General features: G+C 39.1%; 1 protein-coding gene across 6 annotated transcripts in view; it reads right to left on the reverse strand.

Moving 5' to 3' along the window:
• The window catches only part of CCDC158 (coiled-coil domain containing 158), a 110525-nt gene that overhangs the window by 50602 nt on the left and 32693 nt on the right, over nt 1-27230 (reverse strand). For all 6 annotated transcript variants that reach the window (XM_054486017.2, XM_054486018.2, XM_054486014.2 and 3 more), the window contains 8 exons: nt 20920-21029; nt 20452-20779; nt 20025-20101; nt 18981-19091; nt 15659-15773; nt 7757-7876; nt 5788-5985; nt 3571-4053 (listed from right to left, as the gene is read on the reverse strand). In XM_054486017.2, the coding sequence (XP_054341992.1) occupies nt 3571-4053; nt 5788-5985; nt 7757-7876; nt 15659-15773; nt 18981-19091; nt 20025-20101; nt 20452-20779; nt 20920-21029 (1542 nt within the window). The remainder of the gene's footprint in view (nt 1-3570; nt 4054-5787; nt 5986-7756; nt 7877-15658; nt 15774-18980; nt 19092-20024; nt 20102-20451; nt 20780-20919; nt 21030-27230) is intronic.

Here is a 27230-nt window from a genome sequence, read left to right on the forward strand (position 1 = left end):
TGTAAGAACTTGAGCATGCATTGTGAGTGAGTCAAGAAGTCATTGGACAGTTTTGAGTATGAGAGTGATGTAGTGTAACAATTTAAAAATACAACTCTGGTTCTAGTATGAAGGAAAACAGTGGTTGGCGTGGGGTAGGGGGAGAAGCATGGAGACCAGTGAGAAGGCAACTGGAAGAGCAAATGAGAGAGGTGGGAGCTTAGACTGGGGTGGTTTGTGGTGGTGAAAGTATCTGGTCCTTTGACTAGAGTAGGGAATGTGAATACAGCAACTCTAATGCGACATTTCCAACTAACTGTCAGAAACCCCTAGCATGGCATGCTTCTGCAAACTCTGACCCAAACATTCCTATTCCTTCTTCACAGAGGGCTTTCCCCTACAATCCTTTCTGACTCTTCTCTGTTAGAGGCACTACCATGTTGCCAGTCTAAGTTTGAATTCACAAAGTCGCCATGTCTTTCCCTGTCCCTCACCCCTCATACCCAGCTGTTGACCAAATCCTGCCCAACCTCCAGGTCTGGACTGCCATCACTTCGCATATGGATTGCCACAGTGCCTCCTAACTGGTCTCTATCTGTGTTGGTAAGGCTTCCTAGGAGGACCCCTCTCTTCCCAGGGTGTAGGTCTGTGTTGTCTAACACAATACCTGCACATGACTCTGGAGCACCTGGAATGTGACCAATCTAAGTTATGTGCTGTAAGTGTGAAATACACACCAGATTTCAAAGACTTTGTATAAAAATAGAATATAAAATATCTTGGTGATCTGTTGTATTGATTATAATATTAAAAACACTATATTTTGAATATGAGTTAAATAAAATGTTATTAAAATTAATTTCACATTTCTTTTTATGTGTCTACTAGAAAACTTAAAATTATACATGTTACTTACACCGTATTTCTGGTGGACAGAACTGACCTAGATCCTTCCAAATAAGTGACATTTGAAAAAAATATTGACTTTCTTTGGTCATCAGATTGTTTCCCCAAATTATCCCCCTACTAGCCTTAGTATCCTGGCAGATGCAATTTGACTGCTATAGCAGCAGTTTAACTGCGGAGACCAATGATACATCTGAAATATAGCCACATGACAAGCTTTTGGCTGTTCAAAAAGGATTGGTGGGGAGTTCCAGGCTTGTCTCACTGCCCACCTGTGATGGGTTTGGGCAGTAAAGGCCCTAATCTGGGCTATCTGATCTCTGCCTAGCCACTCCTGGCAACTGTCACACTAAATCCAGCTGGCCTCATGCAGTAAGGGATGGGGAGGGCTTTCCCTGGGACAACCTGAGGCATCACAACACACGTAGGATGAGTGCTGCTCCTGTTCCACCTCTTGAGGCCAGCTGATAGAATTCAGTCCTTTCTTAGTCTTATTATTTATTTGTTTTTAAGAAAGGTCTAGCTCTGGGGACCCACAGTTATTGAAATAAAAGTCACTCTGCTTCTCTGCTGTCAATGTGTGCCGTACCCACTCTGAAGAGGTGACAGAAACAAGGAGAGAAACCGTACCTTCTACAGCTACGATTCCCCCACCTTTTTTTCTTATCCGATCACAGAGGGAAGTAGATGTGGCATTAGGACTTGAGTTTTAAACTTATGTTCTTTGTGTCTGTGTGAAACTCTAATTACCTAGGAAATTATTCCCTGAAGCTGCTCCAGCTCCATATTTAGGAACTGAAAATTAGTTTTACTCTCTCCAAGCCACTTCTGCATACTGATGCCAGATTAATCCACTTCCAACACTGTCTTCTTCATGTTACCCCCGCCTTCCTACCCCTAAACCTTTAATGTCTCCCACACCATCTCTAGGCTAAATTACAGACTAGGCTTCTCCCTGGGCTTGGAATGCCGTCCTTCCTTCTCTTTGCCTAGTTTTTGCCCATTTCAGGTTCCCAGCTCTCTCTGAAGCTTTCACTGGCCCTCTCTAGTCATGAGCTCCACATTCCTTTGAGGCACTAACACAGATCCTGATGGATGCTCTCAGGACCAGCAGCATCCACATCATCTGGCAACTTGTTCAGAAACACCAAATCTCACACCCCATCCTAGACCTACTGAATCAGAAACTCTGGGAGCAGGCCAGCAGTCTGTGCTTTAAAAAGCCCTCCAGGCGATTCCGCTTCTCACTGAGAACCACTGCACAGTAACATCTACTTAGGCTGCCTAGGTTCAAACCACAAGGTAGTGCTGCCCTCCAGCAAGTTAAACTCTCTGTGTCTCAGTTTCCTCAGCTGTAAAATGGGATAATAATAGTGCCTCCCTCATAAGGTTTTGTGAGGATTAAATTGATTCAAGTTTTAGAGTATAAGAGTGGGATTCTCCTGTTTAGAACCTTAACACACTAGCAATCCACTAGGGATCTTCCTAAGCAAGGTAGAACAACCATCCTTTCTCCTCTGATATGCTCTGCCATGCATCACACCTGTTCTAAGGGTTTCATTGTAGGGCTGGCCATTGAGAATTCTTTCTATGTCCCTTTCCATGGTGAGTTTGGTCATTTAAAAATGTATATAATCAGGTAAAAACTTAAGCAATAGAAAATTCTATTTTTTTAATGCAATGAACTTGTTTATTTCCATAAGATGGATAATTATCTATTGCTGGCCCTATTTTTAGAAGGAGGAAACTGAAGCATCTACAGTATATGTGATTTGTCTCCTACTACTCACCAAGTCAGAGATAAAGGTGACATAAATCCTATGAAATCAATTTTTTTAAAAAACCCATTAAATCGTGTTAAATTTTGATAAATATTTATCGAGCACCTTCTGGGTGCAAGGCACAAAAATATGGGGCAGGAGGTACAAAGACTAATAAGATGTGTAACCTGGTTGAAGAAGTCTACAATCTTGTAGGGAAAAGGAGACACTGCTACATAAACACACTCACACAGACACACACACACACACACACACACACACACACAGCAATATAGAATGTGAACCAGGTTTTAACAGGTACAAATAAAGCATGAGAAAGTTCAGAAGGAGACCAAAACAGGGGAAATAAACTAATATTTATTAAATGTTAAATTATTAAGTTATTTAAATTTTAAATTATTAAATAGCCAGAAACTATTAATAGGCTCATTCCTTGATATATACTTTCTGATTTAAGCCTCACAGTAACCCAGGAGGTTGTTGGGAGTTTTTTGTTTTGTTTACTTTTTGGTTGATTTTGTTTATCAAATATCGAAGCCAAGATTCAGCAAACAGTCCAATGTTTCACTGTAACTAAGTAGTGAGAGACGGGGTTCAAATTTAGGTCTGTCTGAAGAGGGAGAAAATACTTTCCTGTGGTATCAGGAAAGACTTCATAGATTTTCTGATCATTTTTCTTTTGTACCCATGATTTTGAGCCATTTTTGAGTCATCCATTCCTTCTGTAATCTGATAAAAGTATTTATCCTTTCTCACAAAAACACACATATGCACATAGAAACAAACACCTTTCAACAGTTTCAGAGTGTCCACAGATACCAAGAACCACTTTTCAGTACAGGTCATACCTGGTAATAAAAGAAATGATATTTCAGAAGTTAAATCACAAAAAAACTCTACAGACCTTAAGTTCCTTTAGTTCCATCCGCCTATCATTAATTTCTTTCTCCAGTTGAGCTTTTTCTACTTGCATAGCTCCAGCAGTTCGTCCATGCTGGCCCACCAGCTGTGTCATGTTCTCAATCTGCTGTCGCAGAATCTCGATCACCTTGTCCTTCTCTGTCATCTGCAGTTTGAGGGCCTCGCATTCTGTCTGCACATTTCTGAGATGGTCCCCTTCATTTTTCAAGTGTTGCAGCTCCTGCAATTTCAAGTCCACCCGGGAGCGGAGCTTTGTGATCTCTGCATTGGTAGCCTCGATGGCTCTCTCTTTTTCCTGGAGAGAAGTTGTCAGGTCCGATATTGTCCTCTCTGAGCTCTCCAGAGTCATTTTCTTGGCTGTCAACTCTTCTACTACTTTGCGCAGCATCTCTTTGGTGGATTCAAGCTGAGCAGTCAAGGAGGATACTTTTTCTAGACTTTCATTCTTTCCTTGAATTGCTGCCATCTGATTGTTAAAGAAAAGAGAATTTCATAGATTTGGGAGGATAGGTATAGGCAACCTCAAGAGCTACAAATTAACTTAAAAGCCTGAAATCATGAATTAGGCAATGTTTAGTAAGATTTTTTTTTTTTTTAAGAGATGGGGGTCTCACTATGTTCCCTAGGATGGTCTTCTCAAATTGCCAGCCTCAAATGATCTCCTGTTTCGGCCTCCCAAAGGGCTGGGATTTCAGGGATGAGCCACTGTACCCAGTCATGTCTAGTTAAATTAACTCAATCATTTTGCTGTCAGAACTCTAGCTCTTATAACATATGTAAGACTGACATATGCTAATTAGACCAAGGTGGAGAGGGCCTAATTAAATAATAATGCTCCTCTACAATGGTGTTCTAGAGTGCAGTCTTGGGAAGTTTCCTCTGTGGATGTTTTCTGTACTGATTTAGATTAAGATAACCCTGGCAATGGGGGGAAGGGTGGTGGAATTTACAATAACTACCCCTTATTTTTAATTTCCCTCCAACTTTACCTTTAATTCTACCTCTGAGGAAAAAAATGAATAATGGCTTTTATCCACACACACATTCATATTCTCTGATCCTTGTTTGGAAAAGCTGAAAATTCTAACTTCCAGTTGGTCCTTTCATCTTTCTTCTTGCCCAGGTTAAGCCAGAGAGTAGGTTAATGGCTTTGCCTGGGTCTAAGCCAAGACCAGTCCCTTGGTTTGCTTTCACATTCTGGGAAGCTTACACTTTTGTGGGATGCTTTTTATGTCCCTGTGGCAGTAACTGGCATTAGAACCATGTCTTCCTAGCACAGAAAGTACACTGCTATTAAGAAGGCAGTCCACGTTTTGCTGTTGGTGGGTGCACCGGAATGGAGTGCACTCATCAGTCTCAATCAGTGATGAGGCTCGGGGAAAGAGAGGCAAGTCTCTTTTGGGAGAAAAATAAAGCAAAAAAATCTGTTAGAAACCTTCAATCCTGTTGCTCCTCAGGCTGCCCAATAATTTGATGCTTCTCTGCAGCAGAAATAAGCAATTATTAGGTTACCAATTTTAGGTAAAAGTGAAAAGGCAATGGGATAGGAGTTTAGTTCTACAACAATGTACAAGTGAGATAAAGCTTGACACATTTCGTTTAATTAGTGTCTATATATATATACATATATATACATATATACATATATACATATATATATACACACACACACACACACACACACATATATATATATATATATATGTAGGCTGGGCACAGTGGCTCACACCTGTAATCTCAGCACCTTGGGAGGCCGAGGTGGGCAGATCATGAGGTCATGAGATCGAGACCATCCTGGCTAACATGGTGAAACCCCATCTGTACTAAAAATACAAAAAACTAGCTGGGCATGGTGGCACGTGCCTGTAATCCCAGCTACTTGGGAGGCTGAGGTAGGAGAATCGCTTGAACCCGGGAGGTGGAGGTTGCAGTGAGCCGAGATCGCGCCACTGCACTCCAGCCTGGGTGACAGAGGGAGATGCCATCTAAAAATAAATAAATAAATAAATAAACAAAAAATGAAATAAAATAAAAAATAAGTATCAGGTTTTCATAAATTGCTCACAGAATCCATAGCTTTATTTTAGGAGCCATTTTAGGTCCATATATGTTAAAAATAAAAAGCTCTATTTAGACATAAAATATTTATTTCCCCCAGAGGAGATTGTTTGGCGATGGCACAGCCTGTGCAGGCACTGACCTGCCGCTCCATCTGGCCCTGACACTCGCTCTTCAAGGCCTTGAGCAGGGCTTCCAGGCGCTGCACCTCCATGTTCCGGTCGTCCAGTTCCCGCCGCAGGTGGTCAATGGTGATGCTGTTGCCTGTGTCTCGGTCCCACAGACGCTTATTCTGCTCCTTCTCCAGACTCAGCTCCTTCTCCCTTTTGTGTAGATCAGCCTAAAAAGAGAGAGGAATGCTTTTTTCCTCTCTGCTATTAAATAATTAAGATAAAACATATTGTCTTTATATCATATTTGGAGTTTTTATGTGATTTCAGATACCTTTGATTTTGGAATCTGATTCCTTTTTAGTGGCTTAAGAGCAATTATTTCCATGAAAAATAAGTTAGCATTTTGCTTTAAATTTCTAGCATTACAAGTCTATTTCGAGGGACTAGACCTCAAATAATATACAATGAAAAGGAAAATACAGTAGATTTTAAAAGTCATCCTGTTTTTAAGTCTTGCATTTTCTAAGAAAGACATTATGCCTCACATCAAGTATGCTCCTATAATAAAGAAACGCTCAAAAGCATAAAGGAAAAATGATAAGTAAAGGAGAAATGGCAGAATAGTGGCTGGTACTGGAATTGGAGTAGCATCTGGGCTGTGAATAGAATTACCTCCCTTTTCAGTCACTTAAAAAATACATAGTGTTGAATAGGAGCAAAAACTCTAGTCAGACTAGTAAAAACAAAGATACATCTAAGCTCAAATGACTTAGGATCCAAGAGAAAGTTAAGACATAGACATAAGTAACTGGAAGTGGTTTTTCATTAAAGGGACAAAGATAAGGAATACAGACAGAATCTCACTAAAGGGATCAAAATGCTTCAGGATAGTGTTTGAGTTAGACCTGAAGATGCAGAGATTAGGAAGAAGGGACAGGAAAGGGGCCTGTGTGTTTGCTTGGTGCACTGGGTCAGGGTAGAGAGAAAGGATTGGAAAGGTTAGCAGGGTGATGGATCATGAACAGTATTGAAAGGGAGGGTGTCTGACTTTACAGAGAAAGTAATTTTGAGTTGAAGAGTGACATCATCGGAGCTATATTTTAGAGAGATATATGCGGCAGCCCTTTACAGGAAGGAGTGAAGAGGAGAAAAACTGGAGTTGGGAACATCAGTAAGGAGACTGCCATGCTTCAGGCAATGAGTAATGAGGGGTTGAACGAGGGGTGGTGATGGTAAGAATGAAAAGGGAGGCCAGGTTTGAGGATCTTTCAGACATTCAGTCTCCAAGATTTTCGTATTAGATAGGAGAACACTGAAAAACATGCAAATGTTAGGTAAAGAACTGAAGAATTATGCCAAGGTTAAGAGCTTCTCTACACAGCTCTCAGTTCTATCCTTACCTCAGCTCATCAAACCCCTGTCAGCCTGCAAAGGATGGCTTTACCAGCAAAGAGCACCATTCCCTGGAATGGGGTTTGGTAAGCCGAGAAATTTGTTCTGTTATACCACTAATACCACAAAAGGGGATTCCAAACATTTCCTTTCCTAAATTTCTCATCCTATAGTTCCTCTAACAGAGGACAGAGTTGCTTCATTATGAGCACAATCATACAGTCCTTTTCTTTTAAAACAACTTCACCTAACCGTCCATTCCAAATTTCTATATACACAATTTGTATGTGTTTTGAATGTTATTTGGCCTTAAAATGAACGTGTAACACTACTTCAGTTTAACGGAATATGGTATCTACTTGAAAGACTATGGCTATGTCAAGATCTCTTCACCTAATATTGTAATAGCTCTGCTTAAGAAAAAAGTTAAGTATACAGAATATCATATTTTATATGCAAAACGAATTGGGTCTAAAATAATCTATTGCATGTATACACAAATATTTTGTAAATTTGTAATTTTATAAAGGAAACAAGTTTTGTGATATATTTTGGTGAAAAACTTCCCAGAATTAATCTTATTCATATTTTAAAGCATAATCTTACCAACAGCTTTTGAAGTTGATCATCTAAATTTCCAGATTCCTGACTGAATTGATCACGCTCTGTCCGGGCTTCAGTTAGCTCTGAGTTGGCAAGGACTAACTGCTTTTCCAGCTCTTCCGTCTGAAAGGAAAGTACAAATTGAACAGTGTCTGATTATGACAGTGGGTAATAGAAAATAAATATAGACTTTGGAAAACAAATGGTATTATTTTGAGAACAAAAATAAGTTTGTTGTGAGGCCGAGTGCAGCGGCTCATGCCTGTAATCCCAGCACTTTGGGAGGCCGAGGCGGATGGATTACCTGAGGTCAGGATTTTGAGACCAGCCTGGCCAACATGGCAAAACCCCGTCTCTACTAAAAATACAAAAATTGGCCAGGCGTGGTGATGGGCCCCTGTAATCCCAGCTACTTGGGAGGCTGAGACAAGAGAATCGCTTGAACCCGGGAGGCAGAGGTTGCAGTGAGCAAAGATCGTGCCATTGCACTAAAGCCTGGGTGACAAAAGTGAAACTACATCTCCAAAAAAAAAAAAAAAAAGTGTATTGTGATGTGTTTCGTAAAGTTTTTTTTTTAAAGAAAATCTATGCTGAATTTAGCCAGGGAAATTAGACAAAATAAAATATTTAGTACTGTTGAATTTGGGAATTGCCTGTAATACATCTGTCTCCTGTTTTCGTACTATTCAAGATTTATCTTCTGGGAAGACATGTTCTATAATTTGGTATTTAAGAAAGCTTGAGGGTTGGCACAGTGGCCCATGCCTGTAATCCTTTGGGAGGCCAAGGCAGGAGGATCCCTTGAGCCCAGGAGTTCAAGACCAACCTAGGCAACACAGGGAGACCCCATCTCTACAAAAAATATTTTTTTAAAGGTTAGCTGGGCATGGTGGTGCACACCTGGGGTCCCAGCTACTTGGGAGGCTGAAGTGGGAAGACTGCTTGAGCCTGGGTGGTTAAGGCTGCAGTGAGCCATGATTGTATCCCTGCACTCCAGCCTGGGTGACAGAGCAAAACTGTTTCAAAAAAAGGAAGCTTGATATGGCATAAATAACATGCTGCAGAGCCTATATAAATGAACTGTATTATACTTAGAAGAGCAATTTTGCTTCAGAATATCAAAGTTTCTGTAATAAAAGGCATTGAATATAAAAGAATGAATGGTAACAAGTTATTAGCTATTGTCATTATTTTATAGCCACTACTTTTTTAAAGGATGAATTCATATATATTTATATTTACAGTCGGACAATTTATTTAACCATTCTAACCCTCATTTTGTTCAACTATTAATATAAAATGGGAATAAAAGTACCAATTTTAGAGGATGGTAAACTGCATTTTATTCTGACAAGGCAGCTGTTTGATCTGTTTGAATATGCATTTCTATGACACATGCCATAAAGTGCATCACTGTTAATAGCATTTCTGTAGTTCTTTTTTTTTTTTTTTGAGATGGAATCTCGCCCTGTTGCCCAGGCTGGAGTGCAATGGCATGATCTCGGCTCACTGCAACCTCCGCCTCCTGGATTCAAATGATTCTCCTGCCTCAGCCTCCCAAGTAGCTGGGATTACAGGTGCCCGCCACCACACCCAGCAAATTTTTGTATTTTTAGTAGAGATGGGGTTTCGCCATGTTGGCCAGGCTGGTCTCGAACTCCTGACCTCAGGTGATCCACCCGCCTCAGCCTCCCAAAGTGCTGGGATTACAGGCGTGAGCCACCGTGCCCGGCCTCTATAGTTCTTTATGTCTAGGTTCAGCGTATGCTAAGAGGCTAGGATCTCAGACTGTGGAGACTAAGGGTTTAGATTTTAGCTGAGCCACACAATATCATAACTTAAATAATAAGATATTAAAACAATGAGAACATGTTGATACTTAGTTATATGGTGATATCTTAACTTTAACTAGGTATCTACATTACTATTTTATCATCTACTTTCTAGTAATAGGAAATCTTTCATGTCTGCATAAATGCTACATATTCCTTCTTACCTTTAAGGTGTCTATTTAGTAGATTTCCAATCTACTGTCAATAATAAAACCTGGTTTGGATGATGTACTATGATAAAACTTTCTTAACTAGAGAACATATGACTAAGACTTTTTCTTGAGAACTTTCTAGTTTTACTATTTATTATTTATTTTTAAAGATCTTCACTTATTCAACACATATTGAATTATATTATCTATACATACATATACACGTCTCTCTTTAATAATAATCATAAATAATAGAAGTTATATATATATCCACATATACATATATGACTAAGAAAGTACTAATATACGACTATCAGTTTCCTATTTACCTACAGAAATCAGAGTATAGACTTTAATATTTATATTGGCTATATTCCTAAACTGACTTTGTATCTGGCTGCATGCTATGTATAAAAAGTATTTCACAAGAATTAAGTACACATAAAATATTAGATCACTGTGTAAAATGTATTCCTAGACTCTAATAATCTAATAAAGAAGTACTTTCCAGGAGGCTGAGGTAGGAGGATCACTTGAGGCCAGGAGTTCGAGACCAGCCTGGGCAGCATAGTGAGACCCCATCTCTACAAAAATAAAAATAAAATTATCCTGGCATGGTGGTGTATGCCTGTAGTTTTGGCTAGTCAGGAGGCTGAGGTGGGAGGATCGCTTGAGCCTGGGAGTTTGAAGCTGTAATGAGTCATGATCGTGCCACTGCAATCCAGCCTTGGCAAGAGAGTGAGACACTCTCTTAAAAAAAACAAAAAAGTACTTCTTGTGCTCCTTTTGGGGCATATACAGGAAAAGAAATGAAAAAGCCCCATAAAAATTCAAGCTCTGTAACACAGGTTACTTCCTAAGAAAAATGAATGAACAATATCAATTGATAAAATCTCTTCATTTTTATTATTATCAGGAAAGACTAAATCAGTACACACTTAGTAAATACAGTAAGGCGAAGAACCACAAACTTTACTGTTACACAGTTATCATGTTTGCCTGGCAAGGAATGGGTACATGAACATGATCCGAGAGGCAATATGATCAGGCAAAGAGCCAAACACCTTAGGTTCTTGTCTGGTTTCTGTTACATAACTTCTCTGTGTTTCCATTTTTTTCATCTGTAATTGGAAAGAGTATTCTAGATGATCTCTCATGTTCCTTTCAAATCTAATACTTTTTTCCATGAGAACAGTATTAATAAAGCTGAAACAATTTATTTTCTACTTGTCTTTTGAGCTATAAATTTAACAAGAACATTTCCAATTTGAATTAATCATATGATTAAAATAAATGTTTTCTACTCCTAGCCTGGCATAAACCATTTCTATCCTTGAGCAAAGAAAATAATTTGTATATATGCTTTAAAAGCTTAAATTAAGATTTTCTCTTTTGTCTGCTTTCACTTAAAAAAAAAACTTCTGGATAATCATTTCATAACATCAAACTTGACATGAGACCAAATTAAAAAAACAAAGAAAAAGAAACAAGCCAAGTCTTATCTTTCCATCTGTTTATTAAGTATAAGACGTTCCTCCAGCCCCCTGCAGGAACATTTGTTTTGTAGTTGTCAGTACTGACTCAGCTGCTATAGGTCTGCTTTTACCTTTCACTTTTTAGAGTAAAAACATTTATATTAATCAATCAAAAAGATAAATAGAGAGTGAAAGGGAAAACCATTGAAGTAGCAGCTGAGTTGATATAAACAGCTGTAAAAAACACTATAAAGAAAAGCCTTTTAAAATATCTAGAATAAATATTGACATCTGAGATGTATTAAAGGTTTTTTCTTTTTCTTTTATTTTTACATAGTAGCACTGGTTTTCCCTTTCACCATCTATGAATGCACTTTTTGGTTTGGATCACTGGACAAATGAGTATTGGGATTTCATTCTAATCTCACATTGATTTTAGAGATATTGCCAATCATATCAAATCACACGAGGTTTGGTTTGTCTGTTGGTGGTGGTGTTTTCTGTTTTTCTGTGCTCAAAAAGACACAGCTATGGAATAATAAGGGATGCTACAGGCCAGCATGGCGGTGCATTGGCAGAACTATGCAGAGGTTTGCACAGAATCTTCCTGCACAGTATATAGCTCCAGCCAGTGCTACTAAATCATCACTTTTTTAATACAAAATTCAGCCCCAACTGCTTTAAAAGTAGTAAAAATAAACGCTGAATCAACATCATGAGATATTTTTATTGTCAAAAAGCGAAAGTTAAGAGTAAAGCCAAATCTACAGAGCCAATAGTGACAGCTTCTACTGGTCCAAATTCGTAAAGGGGAATTCTGGAGGTTCTCCTAAAATGTAAAGAGAAGAATAGAAAACAGCATTACAGTAAAACACTTTTGTAAGCTACAAAAGCTACATCTCACATTTTTTTGAAGTACAATTTCTATGTTCACCAGCATAAAATAATTGTGTTAATCTGAAGAGAAATATTAACTTCCAAAACAAGTTTTCTCTTAATTTATGCATTCTATTTGGAAAATTTTGTTTAGACCTGTCATGTCATCAATTTTTAAAAATAAAAACACTTTTTAAAATGAAGAAATCTGACCTTGGGAGAAAATAGTAATACTGCCCCTCATAAAACATGTTGATGTTTAATATCAACACACCTTTATTTGTTTCCTTTCACACAAATCTCACTTTTTTTTTTTTTTTCTGAGACAGGGTTACCCTCTATTGCCCAGGCTAAAGTGAGTGGTGTGATCATGGCTCACTGCAGCCTCAATCTCCCAGCCTCAAGCTATCCTCCCATCTTAGCCTTTCTAGTAGCGAGAACTACAGGCGCACGCTACCATGCCCAGCTAACTTTTTACTTTTGTTTTTATTTTTGAAGAGACAGAGTCCCACTATGTTGCCCAGGCTTGTCTCAAGCTCCTAGGCTCAAGTAATCCTTCTGTTTCAGCCTTCAAAAGTGCTGGGATTATGGGTGTAAGCCACTGCACCTGGCCATGAAGCTCACTTTTAATCACAGCTTTTATGTATTATTTCCTTTGATATTTTTCCTTGTTGTTATTTGAATAGTATATACTGAAATATGCACTGAAGCAACAGAGAAAAAATAAATTTTAAGGTTTTAATAGGCTTTAGCAATGTCAAGTCGTATGAAAATGAAAAATAAAGCAGAATAATTTGTGTTTTTAGATTTTATATTCAATTCATTATAACAAAAACATTTTACAACAATACAGTTTTTTATAATCCCAAGTGAAATCCTTGTTATTAACTTGTTTGATTTTCCTTGCTCAGCTACACCATGTAATTAATGTCACCTTAGGCCAGAGTGTACTTAGCTATATTTACATGACAGTCATCTCTCAGTGCTCCCTGACCAAACCAAAGGGAGTTACTGTTAAGACAGTCTAGTTAACCATCAACTAGGTGCCAGCTCTATTTAGGGTCACTGTGGTGTATTATAAATCTCAGTGATTTATTAAAACTAATGAAGCTGATATGCCCTCCTTATTTTCGTTAGCTATTTACTATTTAAGACTGTCAAAATTCTTGCTCAGCCACTATTTACATTAAAGCAAAATAAGAGAATAATCCTAATATCATGTTTGTATCTATATGACCCGAAAACATTCATGTAAAAAGCTTGCAGTCATTCATCTGGATCTCGTGCTTCTACAATGCCAAAGATTTAAATGCTTATAAAAACTTAGAAATTCTTTTTATACATTTTAGACGGATATTTCAGTATTTGTGAAAAAATTTCCCAATATGTCCAAATCAGCATGATACTATATATTGGACCAAATGCAAATTAGCAAACAATGGGCGAGGCTTCTGAAAGGATAATTTTTCCAAACAACAGTATAATGGAAAGCTATAGCAGTTACCAATCATGTAAGAAACCACAGGTGAGTTGAGCTTTATTTAGTACTTTGCAGCTTTTCAAAAAGTTTGTCAATAGACAATGAGTACTTAATCTTTCCAAAATGATTTGTGATTATTCATGAATATGCATTATTATATTGGACTGTGACACAGCAGCTCTTTTATTTCCTCTCTCACTGTCAGATTGTCAGCTCTCACTTCTGCCAGAGTGCCTACCTCCACTAGACCCAAGTGAAAAAGCACCCTCCCCCCTCATAGTGCACTAAAACCAGCCCCTCCTGCTGTGGTCTGCAGGGTGCGGTCATGACCTTTTGGTATAGGCTTGGTCTGCCCAGACTGGGGTGGACATTCCTGCTATCAATCATCAGGGGAAAAGCTTGTCCTGAGAAAAGAAACTAGAACACAAAAAGCAGGCTTCAGAGAGGCAGAGAAAAGCGTATGTTCCTCTCTGACCTTTTGTTTGTTGATGTACCCTTTAAGCAGTCTAAGGTCCCTTAAGTTGCTCAGAGGCGGCACTGGTTGAAATAACATTGCCACAAGGATTTAGGTTACGGGTTATGCAAGAAGGTTTACAAAAGGAGGCAGTGTTATTCAAACGCAACCCCCCAATAAATTACGAAATCAATTTAGTGAGGTTCAAATCAGCATCTGAAGAGAACAGAAAATAGCTGGCATCACATGTAATAGGAGTAAATATTGTTTTATGAATCTTGTTTCAGTTGCATGTGTATATTGGATCATAAGATGAACTATATTTCTTACTGTGAGTAGCAATGGAAAATATTTGGAAGACACTGCTGTAAAGGACCCACATCTATAACTGAGATTATACAGTTTCATGTTACTCTCTATGGCTTAGACTTTAGTAAAGTCCTGTCTAAATTCCATCCTTATCTTAGCTTTGATAAATGTTGAGGTATCTTATTTCCATGCTCGAACCAAGTAGAAACAGCCCCCTCCTGTGGCCTGCTGGAGTGATAGCGGTAATTAAAATAGGGTGCCCAAAGAAGGGCAAATGTCTGGAAGAATTCGTGCTGCAATATATGGAGCTTTCCTCCATGTACTGTTACCCTATAAAATTGGTTTCATTTTATAAAGGGCGTATGGCAGCTTCCTTATACTCTATTTCTTCTAACCTACTGCTCCAAATAGCTATGGTGTGAGAAACTGACTACAAGTGACAGAACTGTATGTAAATTGTTTCTGCATGGCTATCTAAGGGTCTCTTATAGGTAGGATGACTAAATATAGACTTTATCTTCCAAACGGGGACACTATGGAGATAAGAGGTAGCATTCATAAAACAGGACACTGGGCTAGCAGGTGTAAACCGAGACTGTCCCAGGCAAGCAGCCTTGGGTGATCACCCTTCTTACAGGGAATGAAGACCACCACTCCTCTTAATGGCAGCTCCTTGTTTGTTTCTTAGGGTCTTACTGTTTTACAAATGGTTGAAATGAACAAAAACCTAAACTCTGGATAAACAGATGACAATGATACTGAATAGCTTCTCTTTAGCTATGGAAAGTGAAAGAAAAAAACCAGAATATCAAATATTAATTAATGTGGTTTTAAAAGGAATGACATGACGATGAGAGATGAAGACTTATCCTCCTAATTAATTTTTATGTAATTAATTCATTTAATTAATCTTAACGTTAATTCAGTTTGTAGCTTCACAATGATTAAGAGTTAGGAGTTGAAGTAAGAGAGGAGGTAGGCCCCAAAAATAGTGAGTAGCAGGGGGATCTGGCTGGTATGGAAGTATTTGCTAAAGGTTAGCTAAGTAAAAATAATTAAGATGGTCTTATTTTTTAATGTATTTTTTAGAAACTCACTTAAACTATGCAAAAAATGTTTTGCTAAAAATGAATCAGAGTATACAATTTAAATAAAAATAGTTTATAAATGGTTTAAAATATAATTTAGCATGCTCTTACTCCAGCTTATAAACTGCTTTTAATTTGAAATTACTTTGATTCCTTATTTTCAAATAAACTATTACTAATATGATATTGATTCTGGATATTAAAGTCTCTAGAAGCAGAACAGCAAAACCTAAACTCACCTTGTCTTCATACATCCTTTTGGCTTCCCTTAATTCAGAACGTAGCTGAGAAACAGTAGATTCCAGATCGCTGAGCTGACGCATATACATAGAGTTTTGGTTTCTTGCTTGCTCTCTAAGAAGAGTTTAGAAGGGGAATAAGTGCAAACAGCAAACTAAGAATAAGAGTAACACCTCAGTATTCTAGCTTTTTGACACTATCACTAGTTATTTTATATGGCATTATTAAGCCAATAGTCTTTTATTTTCCAAAACTGACTCTCAAAAGTTTCACCTCAAATATATTGTAAACTGCTGAAGCTGGGTGACAGCTGTATGGGAGTGCATTACACTATTTTCTCTCTACTTTTGTATATGATAGAAAATGTCCATATAAAAAGTTTTAACATACAACTCAAATAAAATTATTTCTACACATATGCATACATTTTACTTATATATATTCATATATATTACACACACACACACACACACATACACATATGGTTTGGCTCTGTGTCCCCACCCAAATCTCATGTCAAATTGTAATCCCCACATGTCAGGGGAGGGACCTGGTGGGAGGTGATTGGATTGTGGGGGCAGATTTCCCCCATGCTGTTCTCATGATAGTGAGTTCTCACAACATCTGATGGTTTAAAAGTATGGCACTTCCCCCCTTTCCTGCTCCGCCATGGTAAGATGTGCTTGCTTTCCCCTTGATTGTAAGTTTCCTGAGGCCTCCTAGTCATGATTCCTGTTAAGCCTGTGGAACTGTGAGTCAACTAAACTTCTTTTCTTTATAAATTACCCAGTCTTGGGTAGTTCTTTATAGTAGTGTAAGAATGGATTAATACAGAAAACTGGTACCAGGAGAGTGGGGCACTGCTATAAAGATGCCTGAAAATGTGAAAGTGAATTTGGAACTAGGTAACAGGCAGAGGTTGGAACAGTTTGGAGGGATCAGAGGAAGATAGAAAGATGAGGGAAAGTCTGGAACTTCCTAGAGACTTGTTGAATGCTTGTGACCAAAATGCTGAGAGTGATATGGACAAAGAGTCTAGGCTGAGGTGGTCTCAGATGGAGATGAGGAACTTCTTGGGAACTGGAGTAAAGATCACTCTCACTATGCTTTAGTAAAGATACAGGTAGCATTTTGCCCCTGCCCTAAAGATCTGTGGAACTTTGATCTAGACAGAGATGATTCAGGGTGTCTGGCAGAAGAAATTTCTAAGCAGCAAAGCATTCAAGATGTCACCTGACTATCTCTGAAAGCATACAGTCATATGTATTCATGAAGAGAGGTGTGAAATTGGAACTTATGTTTAAAAGGGAAGCACAGTGTAAAAGTTTGGAAAATTTGCAGCCTGACCATGTGGTAGAAAAGAAAAACCCATTTCCTGGGGAGAAATTCAAGCTGCTGGCTGCAGAAATTTGCATAAGTAAAGAAGAGGTGCAAGACAATGGGGAAAATGTCTCCGGGGCATGTCAGAGATCTTTAGGCAGCCCCTTCCATCACAGGCCTTGTGACCTAGGAGGAAAAAATGGTTTTGTGAGCCAGAGCCCTCTCTACCACTCTGTGCATCCTCAGTACATGGCACCCTGTATTCCAGCTGCTCCAGCTCCAGCCATGGCTAAAATGGGCCAAGATACAGCTCGGGCTGTTGCTTCAGAGGATGCAAGCCCCAAGACTAGGCAGCTTCCACATGGTGTTGAGCCTGCAGGTGTACAGAAAGCAAGAGTTGAGGTTTGGAAACCTCTGCCTAGATTTCATAGCATGTATGGAAATGCCTGAATGTCCAGGCAGACATCTGCTGCAGGAGTAGAGCCCTCATGGGGAACCTCTACTAGGGTAATGTGGAGGGGAAATGTGGGGTTGGAACCCCCACACAGAGTCCCCACTGGGGCACTGCTTAGTGGAGCTGTGAGAAGAGGGCCACTACCCTCCAGACCCCAGAATGGTAGATCTACAGGCAGCTTGCACTGTGCACATGGAAAAGCTATAGGCATTCAGTGTAGCCTGTGAAAGCAGTCGCAGAGGCTGTACAATGCAGAGCAACAAAGGCAGAGCTGCCCAAGGCCTTGGGAGCCCCTCCTTGCATCAGTGTGCCCTGGATGTGAGACATGGAGTCAAAGGAGATTATTTCAGAGCTTTAAGATTTAATGACTGCCCAGCTGGATTTTGGACTTGCATGGGGCCTGCAGCCCCTTTGTTTTGCATATTTTTCCCATTTGGAATAGGAGCATTTACCCAATGCCTGCAACCCAATTGTATCTTGGAAATAACAAACTTGTTTTTTATTTTACAGGCTCATAGGTGGAAGGGACTTACTTTGTCTCAGATGATACTTTGGACTGGATTTCTGAGTTAATGCTTAAATGAGTTAAGACTAGGGGACTGTTGAGAAGGGATAATTGTATTTTTTTTGTTTTTGAGACGGAGTCTTGCTCTGTCACCCAGGTTGGAGTGCAGTGGCGTGATCTCGGCTCACTGCAAGCTCTGCCTCCCGGGTTCATGCCATTCTCCTGCCTCAGCCTCCTGAGTAGCTGGGACTACAAGCGCCTGCCACCATGCCCAGCTAATTTTTTGTATTTTTAGTGGAGACAGAGTTTCACCGTGTTAGCCAGGATGCTCTTGATCTCCTGACCTCGTGATCTGCCCGCCTCAGCCTCCCAAAGTGCTGGGAATACAGGCGTGAGCCACCACGCCCAGCCAATAATTGTATTTTAAAATGTGAGAAAGACATGATATTTGGGAGATTACAAATCTGAATTGTAATCACCATGTGTCAGGGGAGGGGCCTGGTGGGAGGTAACTGGATCGGGGGGACAGATTTCCCCCATGCTTTTCCCATGATAGAGAGTGAGTTCTCACGAGATCTGATGGTTTAAAAATGTGGCACATCCCCATTCTCTCTCTCTCTCTTGCTTTGCCATGGTATGATGTGCTTGCTTCCCCTTTGCTTTCCATCATAATTGTAAGTTTCCTGAGGCCTCCCACTCATGACTCCTGTTAAGCCTGTGGAACTAGGAGTCAATTAAACCTCTATTCTTCATAAATTACTCAGTCTCAGGTAGTTCTTTATAGCAGTGTAAGAACGGACTAATATAAATACTTAAAACAGCCAATCCCAGGAGCCCCAAATACTTGCAAAAATACTTCTTATATGGTCAGATAATATTACCTATGTTATGTAATATTTCCTGTTCATTTAAATGTTAGAAAAAAGTTTCACTTTCTTATGAAATCTTACTAAGCAAATTCTAAAAGATTATAGAACAGAAAGTTAATGAAAATAATATCTTTAAAATGAAGACGAATGACTAACAGTTTCAAACCACATACTGAATGATTTCCATTTGACTCTGGATACTACTGGCTTGGCTTCGAGCACTGCTAGCTTTCTCAGTAAGTCCTGTTATTTCAACTTCATGTTCACTTATTAACTGCTCAATCCTATAAAAAGAATGTGGTGATTGTTATTTGATACAGAAGGTTTTCCTGACTAAGAATTATTTTAAAAATTAATGATTTTCAATACTCTCAAATTTAGTATTTTGCTTTGCTTTTGTATATGCTACTCTTTTAATGACAAGTGTCTACAACAAGTCCAAAATCCTTTATCCAAATCTTTTGGGAGTCAGCTAGTTTTGGAATTCAGAATTTTGTTTATTTTACAATGGTAATAAATTGCAAGTACTATATATTATATGACACCCCCAATGAGATCTAGGGAAGTGTCCCATTAACCAAACATATTATGAATGCAACAATTTATAAGTATTCACACTAAATTGTAGACTATAGAAAGGTTTACATTAGCTCTGGTCAGGTTTTTCCAACAAATGAGTGACAAAAACTCTCTCCTTCACCAAACTTCAGTCAGGCTCTTCCGAGGCCTCTTTTCAACTATGCCTCAACCTTTGGCCTGCCTAGACCAGACCTAGCAAGAATCTTGCCAAGTCAGTTTAGTCCTCCCACCCTAGATATCTGATCAAGTTCTTCATCCCCTGCCTTTGATATCTAAGCCCTTGGCCTGCGTTTAGCAAGAATTCCCCTACTCTTGATGCCTTTTCTCAGTAATTTTCCATCCACAGACCCCGTCACCATGCCCCCTGGCTATAAATCCCCATTTGGCCTTGTATTGGGAGCTGAGCTTAATCGCTCTCTCTCTCCTATAGCAACACTCCTATTAGTAATCATCTCAAATAACATCTTCCTTACCATTTTATAACCAGGGTCAGGAAAACAAAATTTTAACATGAGTTTCCTATAAACCTATAAAAAAACTCATGTGTTTTATATTTAGATTTTGGAATTGTGGCTGAAACACTGTAAAACTGTGGTTTAGTTTCACTAGGCTTTTCCATACCTCAGTCAGAAACCTACCTATCTTGGTGTTGTTGCAGAAGTAGTTCTATTTTGTTCTGTGATTCAGATTTCAGTGCTTCAAGTTGATCCTCTACCTGGTTTTTAAAAAGAGACACTGATTTAGTCACCGGTAAATATAAGGCTTGGAAAATCTGGAGATTTTCAAATAAAGGAATGCTTTAAATGCAAGTAAAAATAATACTAAAATCAGATACATTCTATCCCCATATTTTATTAGATCTTTTACTTTGTCTATACTCTCATGAAGCTATACAGGTAAACCAAGCTAGTTCCTATTATGAGAGATTACTGTGGAAGTAACTTCTGTTATTTCAGAAAAATGAGAACTTGGCTTATTTTAAGAATTTTAAAAATTATACATCTAATGCTATTCTCTTAATGCATTTTAATATAAAATTATTTAAGTAGCATTCTCACCACTTACTGGAAATATCCTCCCTTTAAGATAAGAAATCTCTGTGTCTAATTCTCTTAGGATTTTACTAATAGCTGAGCCCAAGCTGCGGAAGTGCAGAGTAGACATGCTGTCATGTTCATATATTTTTTTGCCTGAGGCTTCTTCAAAGTCAACTAGGATTGACCGGATTTCTTGAAGCACTCCCTCATGACTAAGCATCATTTTTCGTAGTTGCTCTATCTGTGTGTTGCTGTCTTTCAGCATGTCTTCCTTAAGGCATTTGGCAGCTTCAAGTTCATGAACTGTATTTTGAAGCTGATTTCTTAAATCCTCCTGGGACTGACTCTCCCTTCGTCTATGAAATAAATGAAAGAAAATAAATAACATTGATAAAACTCATATTCACACAAGTAGTTTTGCTACAAAGAGTAAAACTTTAAAATAATTTCACATAATGAAAATAGGTGACTTTAAAATAATTTCACAAATCCCAACCTGATGTCAGCCACAGCATCTCTCTCCATTTGCATCTCCTGAAGTTTTGTTTGCAAATCAATGACTGACTGCCTCAAATAAAACTTTTGTTTCTCATGCAATTCATTGCTCTGAAAAAAAAAAAGCCATGCAAATTAATCTTCATTAGAGAAACACATTTCCTTATAGCTAGTAACTTCCAAAAATCTATATATATTTTCAATTCATTTTTATGTCTACTTCCTTCCCTCACTGCTGCAGTTCAAAGTCTAATTAATAATTTCTTGCTTAGATTATGAGAATACCTTAACTAGTCTCCCTGTATCAAGCTTGACCCCTTTTAATCCATTCTCTACAACCAACACTCTGCTTCTAAAACAAATCTTACTTCCAGCTCAACATGGAGATAGGAATACATTTTTTACATGAAAACATGAGAATTGGTTGAAATTCTGTACATAAAAAAGTCAATCCCTACCTCCTACCCACTTAAAATACCTGGCAGCAAACACCACCATCCAAAACTCCAGGTGTCCTACTACAGAGAAATACACAAAGATTTCTAAGATCAGGCGCTGAGGGATCTCGCAGCATAGGAGATGCTGTAGGAGATGCTCCCGTACATAGTTGATGCCATACGTAATCCTCCCAAAGCAAAGCCATCAAATTCTGCCCATGAATAGAAAGTTTGCCATCAGATTTTTTATTGCCTAATTGTAGAATATAAACAGAAAACCAAAAACCACTGAACACTTGAAGAAAAATCCCAAAGTAATAAATAGATCAAGATCAAATAAACAAGCAAACATCCAGAAAAAAAAGAACCAGAGGAACTAAAGAAAGATAATGCAAGGAATAGAAGAACACTTCAAAAACTTGTATTTACAGAGAAATTCAAGAGACATTATCAGCATAAAGCAAGAATAAGATGCTATGCCAAAGAAGTGATCAGGGGAGAAAGGGTCACGAAAATTAAAAATATGTTGTAAACAAAAAAGTTCAATTCAATAGAAATGTTGCAAGTCAAAAAATTTCCTCCAAAGGAAGAAAAAGTAGACAAATTTTTGAAACAAAAAGTAAGAGATGTAGAGATTTAACCGAGGTGAAAATATGTTTCCAACAGGAACTTTGGAAAGACAGAACTGAAAAAACAGAAGAAAGGAAACTGCCAAAGAAAAAAACGCAACTGAATTCCTCCAAACTGAAAGGCACACATCTACAGACGAACAGGTCTACTGAGTCCCTAGCAAGGTGAATGAAAAAAAACAAAAATTCATACCTAAGTACATTATGGTGGCATTTCAGAGACAAAGGAAAGATGTTAAAGATGAAATTCAAGTAAGTAAAAAACAAAAAATCATCTACAGAGGAACAAGAACCAGATAGACATCTTCTCAGTAGCCATACTGAATGCAAAAGCACAATATCTTCAAAAGATTGAGAGAAATTACTTTCAACTTTACCGAGCCAATTATCAATGAAGTATGAGTGTAAAATAGAGTCATTCTCAGACATGCAAAGATTCATAAAATGTATCTCTTTCTTAAGAATTTAACAAAGATGTGTTTTGACTAAATGAAGAAGTAGATCAAGAAAGAAGACAGGAAAGGCTGGAGGCAGAGCAAGATGGCGTAATAGAAGCCTACACCATTCATTCCCTAACCCCTGCCACCCTCGATGGGAACACCAAATTTTAAAAACTATCTGCATACAGAAGAGCACCATCATAAGAACATGAAAGTCAAGTGAAAAATAGTGAGGCAGGAAAATAGGGTCTGGAGGCAGGGAACATAAGGCTGATTCACACTTCAGCTGTGACAGGAAATATCCTCTCCTTAGGGTGTAGGCTGTAAATGACTTTGTAACTTTATTTCATTCTCCCCATTTACATAGGGCATACCCCCAAGTAACCAATGGAACCCTCTAGGGAGTATTTAAACTCCCAAAAATTCAGTAACGGGGCTTTTGAGTTCCTACGCTCAGGCCTGCTCCCACACTGTGCAGTGTACTTTCATTTTCAATAAAACCCTTCATTCCTTCCTTGCTTTGTTTGTGTGTTTTGTCCAATTCTTTGTTCAAGATGCCAAGAACCTGGACACCCTCCACCATTAAAAATAGTATCTGGTTTTAATTCATATGGTGGAAAGAGGCATTGAGGAGGGCAGGAGAGACAGTCTTGAATCTCCAATGCCACCCCTTCCACCATTCCCCAGCAGTGGCCGTGCAGAGAATCTGCATAGGGCAGGGAGAGCACAGCAACTGGGGGATTTTATATTTAACTCAGTGCTGCCCCATCAGAGGGGAGAATCAAGCCATGCTGGGCTTAGGGGGAGCATTTGGACCAGCCCTAGCCAGAGGGGAATCGTCCATTTCAGTGGTCAGAACTCGAGTTTCTCAGCAAGCCTTACCACCACATGCTGAAGTGCACTGGGGTCCTAGGTAAACTTGAAAGGCAGCCTAGGACACAAGGACTGCAATTTTTAGGCAATTCCTAGTGCTAGGCTGGGCTTAGAGCCAGTAAACTAGGATGGCATGTGACCTAAGGAGACCCAAGCTGGTGTGGCTAAGGGAGTGCTTGCACCATCCCTTTCCCAACCCCAGATGGTGCAGCTTGCAACAACAAAAGTGACTCCTTCCTTCTGTTTGACGAGGGGAGAGCAAAGCATAAAAAGGACTTTGTCTTGCATGTTAGGTACCAGTTCAGCCACAGTAGGGTAGGGCAGTGGGCAGAGTCATGAGGCCCCCATTCCAAGCCCTACCTCCCAGACAATAATTCAAGATACACCCTGGGCCAAGAGGGAATCCATTGCCTTGAAGGGAAGAACACAGTCCTGGAAGAGTTCATTACTTGCTGACTAAAGAGTATTTGGGGACCAGGCATGGTGGCTCATGCCTGTAATTCCAGCACTTTGAGAAGCTGAGGTAGGCAGATCATTTGAGCTCAGGAGTTCGAGACCAGCCTGACCAACATGGTGAAACCCTGTCTCTACTAAAAATACAAAAAAAAAATAGACTGGGTGCGGTAGCTCTCGCCTGTAGTCCCAGCACTTTGGGAGGCTGAAGTGGGCAGATCACGAGGTCAGGAGTTCGAGACCAGCCTGACCAAGATGGTGAAACCCCGTCTCTACTAAAAATACAAAAATTAGCCGGGCATGGTGGTGCGCACCTGTAATCCCAGCTACTCAGGAGGCTGAGGCAAGAGAATCGTTTGCACCTGGGAGGCAGAGGTTGCAGTGAGCTGAGATCACACCACTGCACTCCAGCCTGGGTGACAGAGACAGACTCCATCTAAAAAAAAAAATAATAATTCAAACCAAAACAAAACAAAAAAATTAGCCAGGCATGGTGGCACATGCCTGTAGTCCCAGCTACTTAGGGGGCTGAGGCAGGAGAATCATTTGAACCCGGGAGGCAGAGGTTGCAGTGAGCTGAGATGGCACCACTGCACTCCAGCCTGGGTGACAGAACATAACTCCATCTCAAAAAATAATAAAAATAAAAATAATAAAAATAAAGAGCTCTTGGGCCCTGAATAACCAGCAGTGATACCCTGAGAGTGTGCTTTGGGCCTTGGGCTCTGAGATGTGCTGGCTTCAGGGGTGACCTAGCACATTCCCAGCTATGGTGGCTACAGTTGAAGACTCCTTCTGTTTGAGAAAAGCAGAGAGAAAAGTAAAGGAGACTTTGTCTTACACCCTAGGTACCAGCTCAGCCACAGTGGGGTAGAGCAACAAGCAGGCTCTTGGAGTCTCCAAGTCCAGGACTATGCATTTGGACCTGGGCAGAGAAGCATTTCTGGACCTGCCCTGTGTCAGAAGGGAACCCAGTGCCCTAAAGGGTGAGTTCCAGGTCTGGCAACATTCACCACAAGCTGATCAAAGAGCCCTTGGCTTTAAGTGAACATCAGTGGTGGCCTGGCAGAAACCCCATGGACTAGTGGTGGTGGTGGCCACAAGGAGAAGCTCCTCTGCCTTTGGAAAGGGGAGGAAAGAATGGGAAAGACTTTGTATTGTGGTTTGAGAGTCAGCTTAGCCGCAGTAGAATAGAACATAAAGTAAACTGATAAGGTATTTGACTCCAATCCCTGGCTCCTGGACAACATGTTCAGACATGCACAAGGCCTGGAAGATCTTACCACCCTGAAGGGAAGGACTTTGGACAAGATTCAGTGCAGTGCTGACTTCAGGTCTGACCCATCACATTCCCAGTGGTGGCAGTCACAGGAGTGCTTGCATAACCACACCCCCAGTTCCACGTGGCTCAGCACAGAGAGAGAGATACTCCATATGTTTGGGAGATATGGAGATATGTATCTCCCAAACATATGGAGAGATACTCCATATGTTTGTATACTCCATATGTTTGGGAGAAAGGTAAGGGAAAAGAACAAGAGTGTCTGCCTGGTAATCCAGAGAATTCTTCCAGATCTTATCCAAGACCACCAAGGCAGTACCCCTATGAGTCTGCAAAAACCATAGCATTATTGGGCTTGGGGTTTTGAATACCTGGAAAGCCTTCCTGAGAAGGACAGGCACAAATAAGCTCAACTGTGAAGACTACCACAAATAGCTAACTTCAATGCCCAGACACCAAAGTACATCTACAAGCATCAACACCATCCAGGAAAATATGACCTCACTAAATGAACTAAGTAAGGTACCAGGGACCAATTCTGAAAAAACAGAGATATATGACTTTTCAGACAGATAATTCAAAATATCTGTTTTGAGGAAATTCAAGGAAATTAAAGACAACTCAGAAAAAGAATTCAGAATTCTATCAGATAAATTTAACAAAGAGATTAAAATAATTAGAAAGAATCAAGCAGAAATATTAGAATTGAAAAATGCAATTGATGTACTGAAGAATGCATCAGAGTCTCTTAATATCAGAAATGATCAAGCAGAAGAAAGAATTAGTGAGAAGACAGGCTATTTGAAAATATACAGTCAGAGGAAACAAAAGAAAAAAGAAGAGAAAACAATGAAGCACACATAAAGCTCTAGAAAATAGCCTCAAAAGGGCAAATCTAAGTTACTGGCCTTAAAAGGGAGTTAGAGAAGGAGATGGGGGTAGAAAGTTTATTCAAAGGGAAAATATCAGAGAACTTCCCAAACCTAGAGAAAAATACCAACATTCAAGTACAAGAAGGTTACAGAACATCAGCAGATTTAACTCAAAGAAGACTACCTCAAGGCAATTAATAATCAAACTCCCAAAGGCCAAGGATAAAGGATTCTGAAAGCAGCAAGAGAAAAGAAACAAATAACATACAATGGAGCTCCAATACATCTGGCAGCAGGCTTTTCAGTGGAAACTTTACAGGCCAGGAGAGAGTGGCATGACATATTTAAAGTGCTGAAGGAAGAAAACCATCTACTGTAGAATAGTATATCTGGTGAAAATATCCTTCAAACATGAAGGAAAAGTAAACACTTTTCTAGAAAACAAAAGATGAGGAATTTCATCAACACCAGACCAGACCCATCCTACAAGAAATGCTAAAGGGAGTTCTTTAATCTGAAAGAGAAGGATATTAATAAGCAAGAATAAATCATCCAAAGGTACAAAACTCATTGGTAATAGTAAGCACACAGAATAATATAACACTGTAATTGTGGTGTGTAAACTTCTTTTAAGTAGAAAGGCTAAATGATAAACCAATCAAAAATAATAATAACAACTTTTCAAGCCATAGATATTATAATAAGATTCAAAGAGAAACAACTAAAAGTTAAATAGTGGGGGCACAAAGTCAAAGTGTAGAGTTTGTATTAGTTTTGTTTTCATATGTTTGTTTGTTTATGCAATCAGTGTTAAACTGTCATCACTTAAAAAGTGATGGGTTTAAAATAATGGGTTATAAGAGAGTATTGCAAGCCTCATGGTAACCTCAAAAGTAAAAAACATACAACAGATAGGCAGAAAATAAAAGCAAGAAATCAAAGCATGGTAGTGGGTTATCAGAACTTTTTAACATTAGTGTCACTAGAGTTGGTATAAAACCAACTGCTAAATTTGACTGGCTTAAAAATAAAGAAATCAAAGCATACCACCAGAGAAAAATCACCTTCACTAGGAGGAATACAGGAAGGAAAAAAAGAAGGAAGAGAAGACCAGAAAAGAAATAACAAAAATGGCAGGATTAAGTCCTTAGTCATCAATAATAACATTGAACATAAATGGACTAAATTGTCTAATCAAAAGACATAGAGTGGCTGAATGGATTAAAAAACAAGACTCAATGATCTGTTGCCAACAAGAAACACACTACACCTACAAAGACACAAATAGCCTGAAAATAAAGGGATGGAAAAAGATATTCCATGCCA

Source organism: Pongo pygmaeus, chromosome 3, assembly GCF_028885625.2.
Source record: "Pongo pygmaeus isolate AG05252 chromosome 3, NHGRI_mPonPyg2-v2.0_pri, whole genome shotgun sequence".
NCBI lineage: Eukaryota > Metazoa > Chordata > Mammalia > Primates > Hominidae > Pongo > Pongo pygmaeus.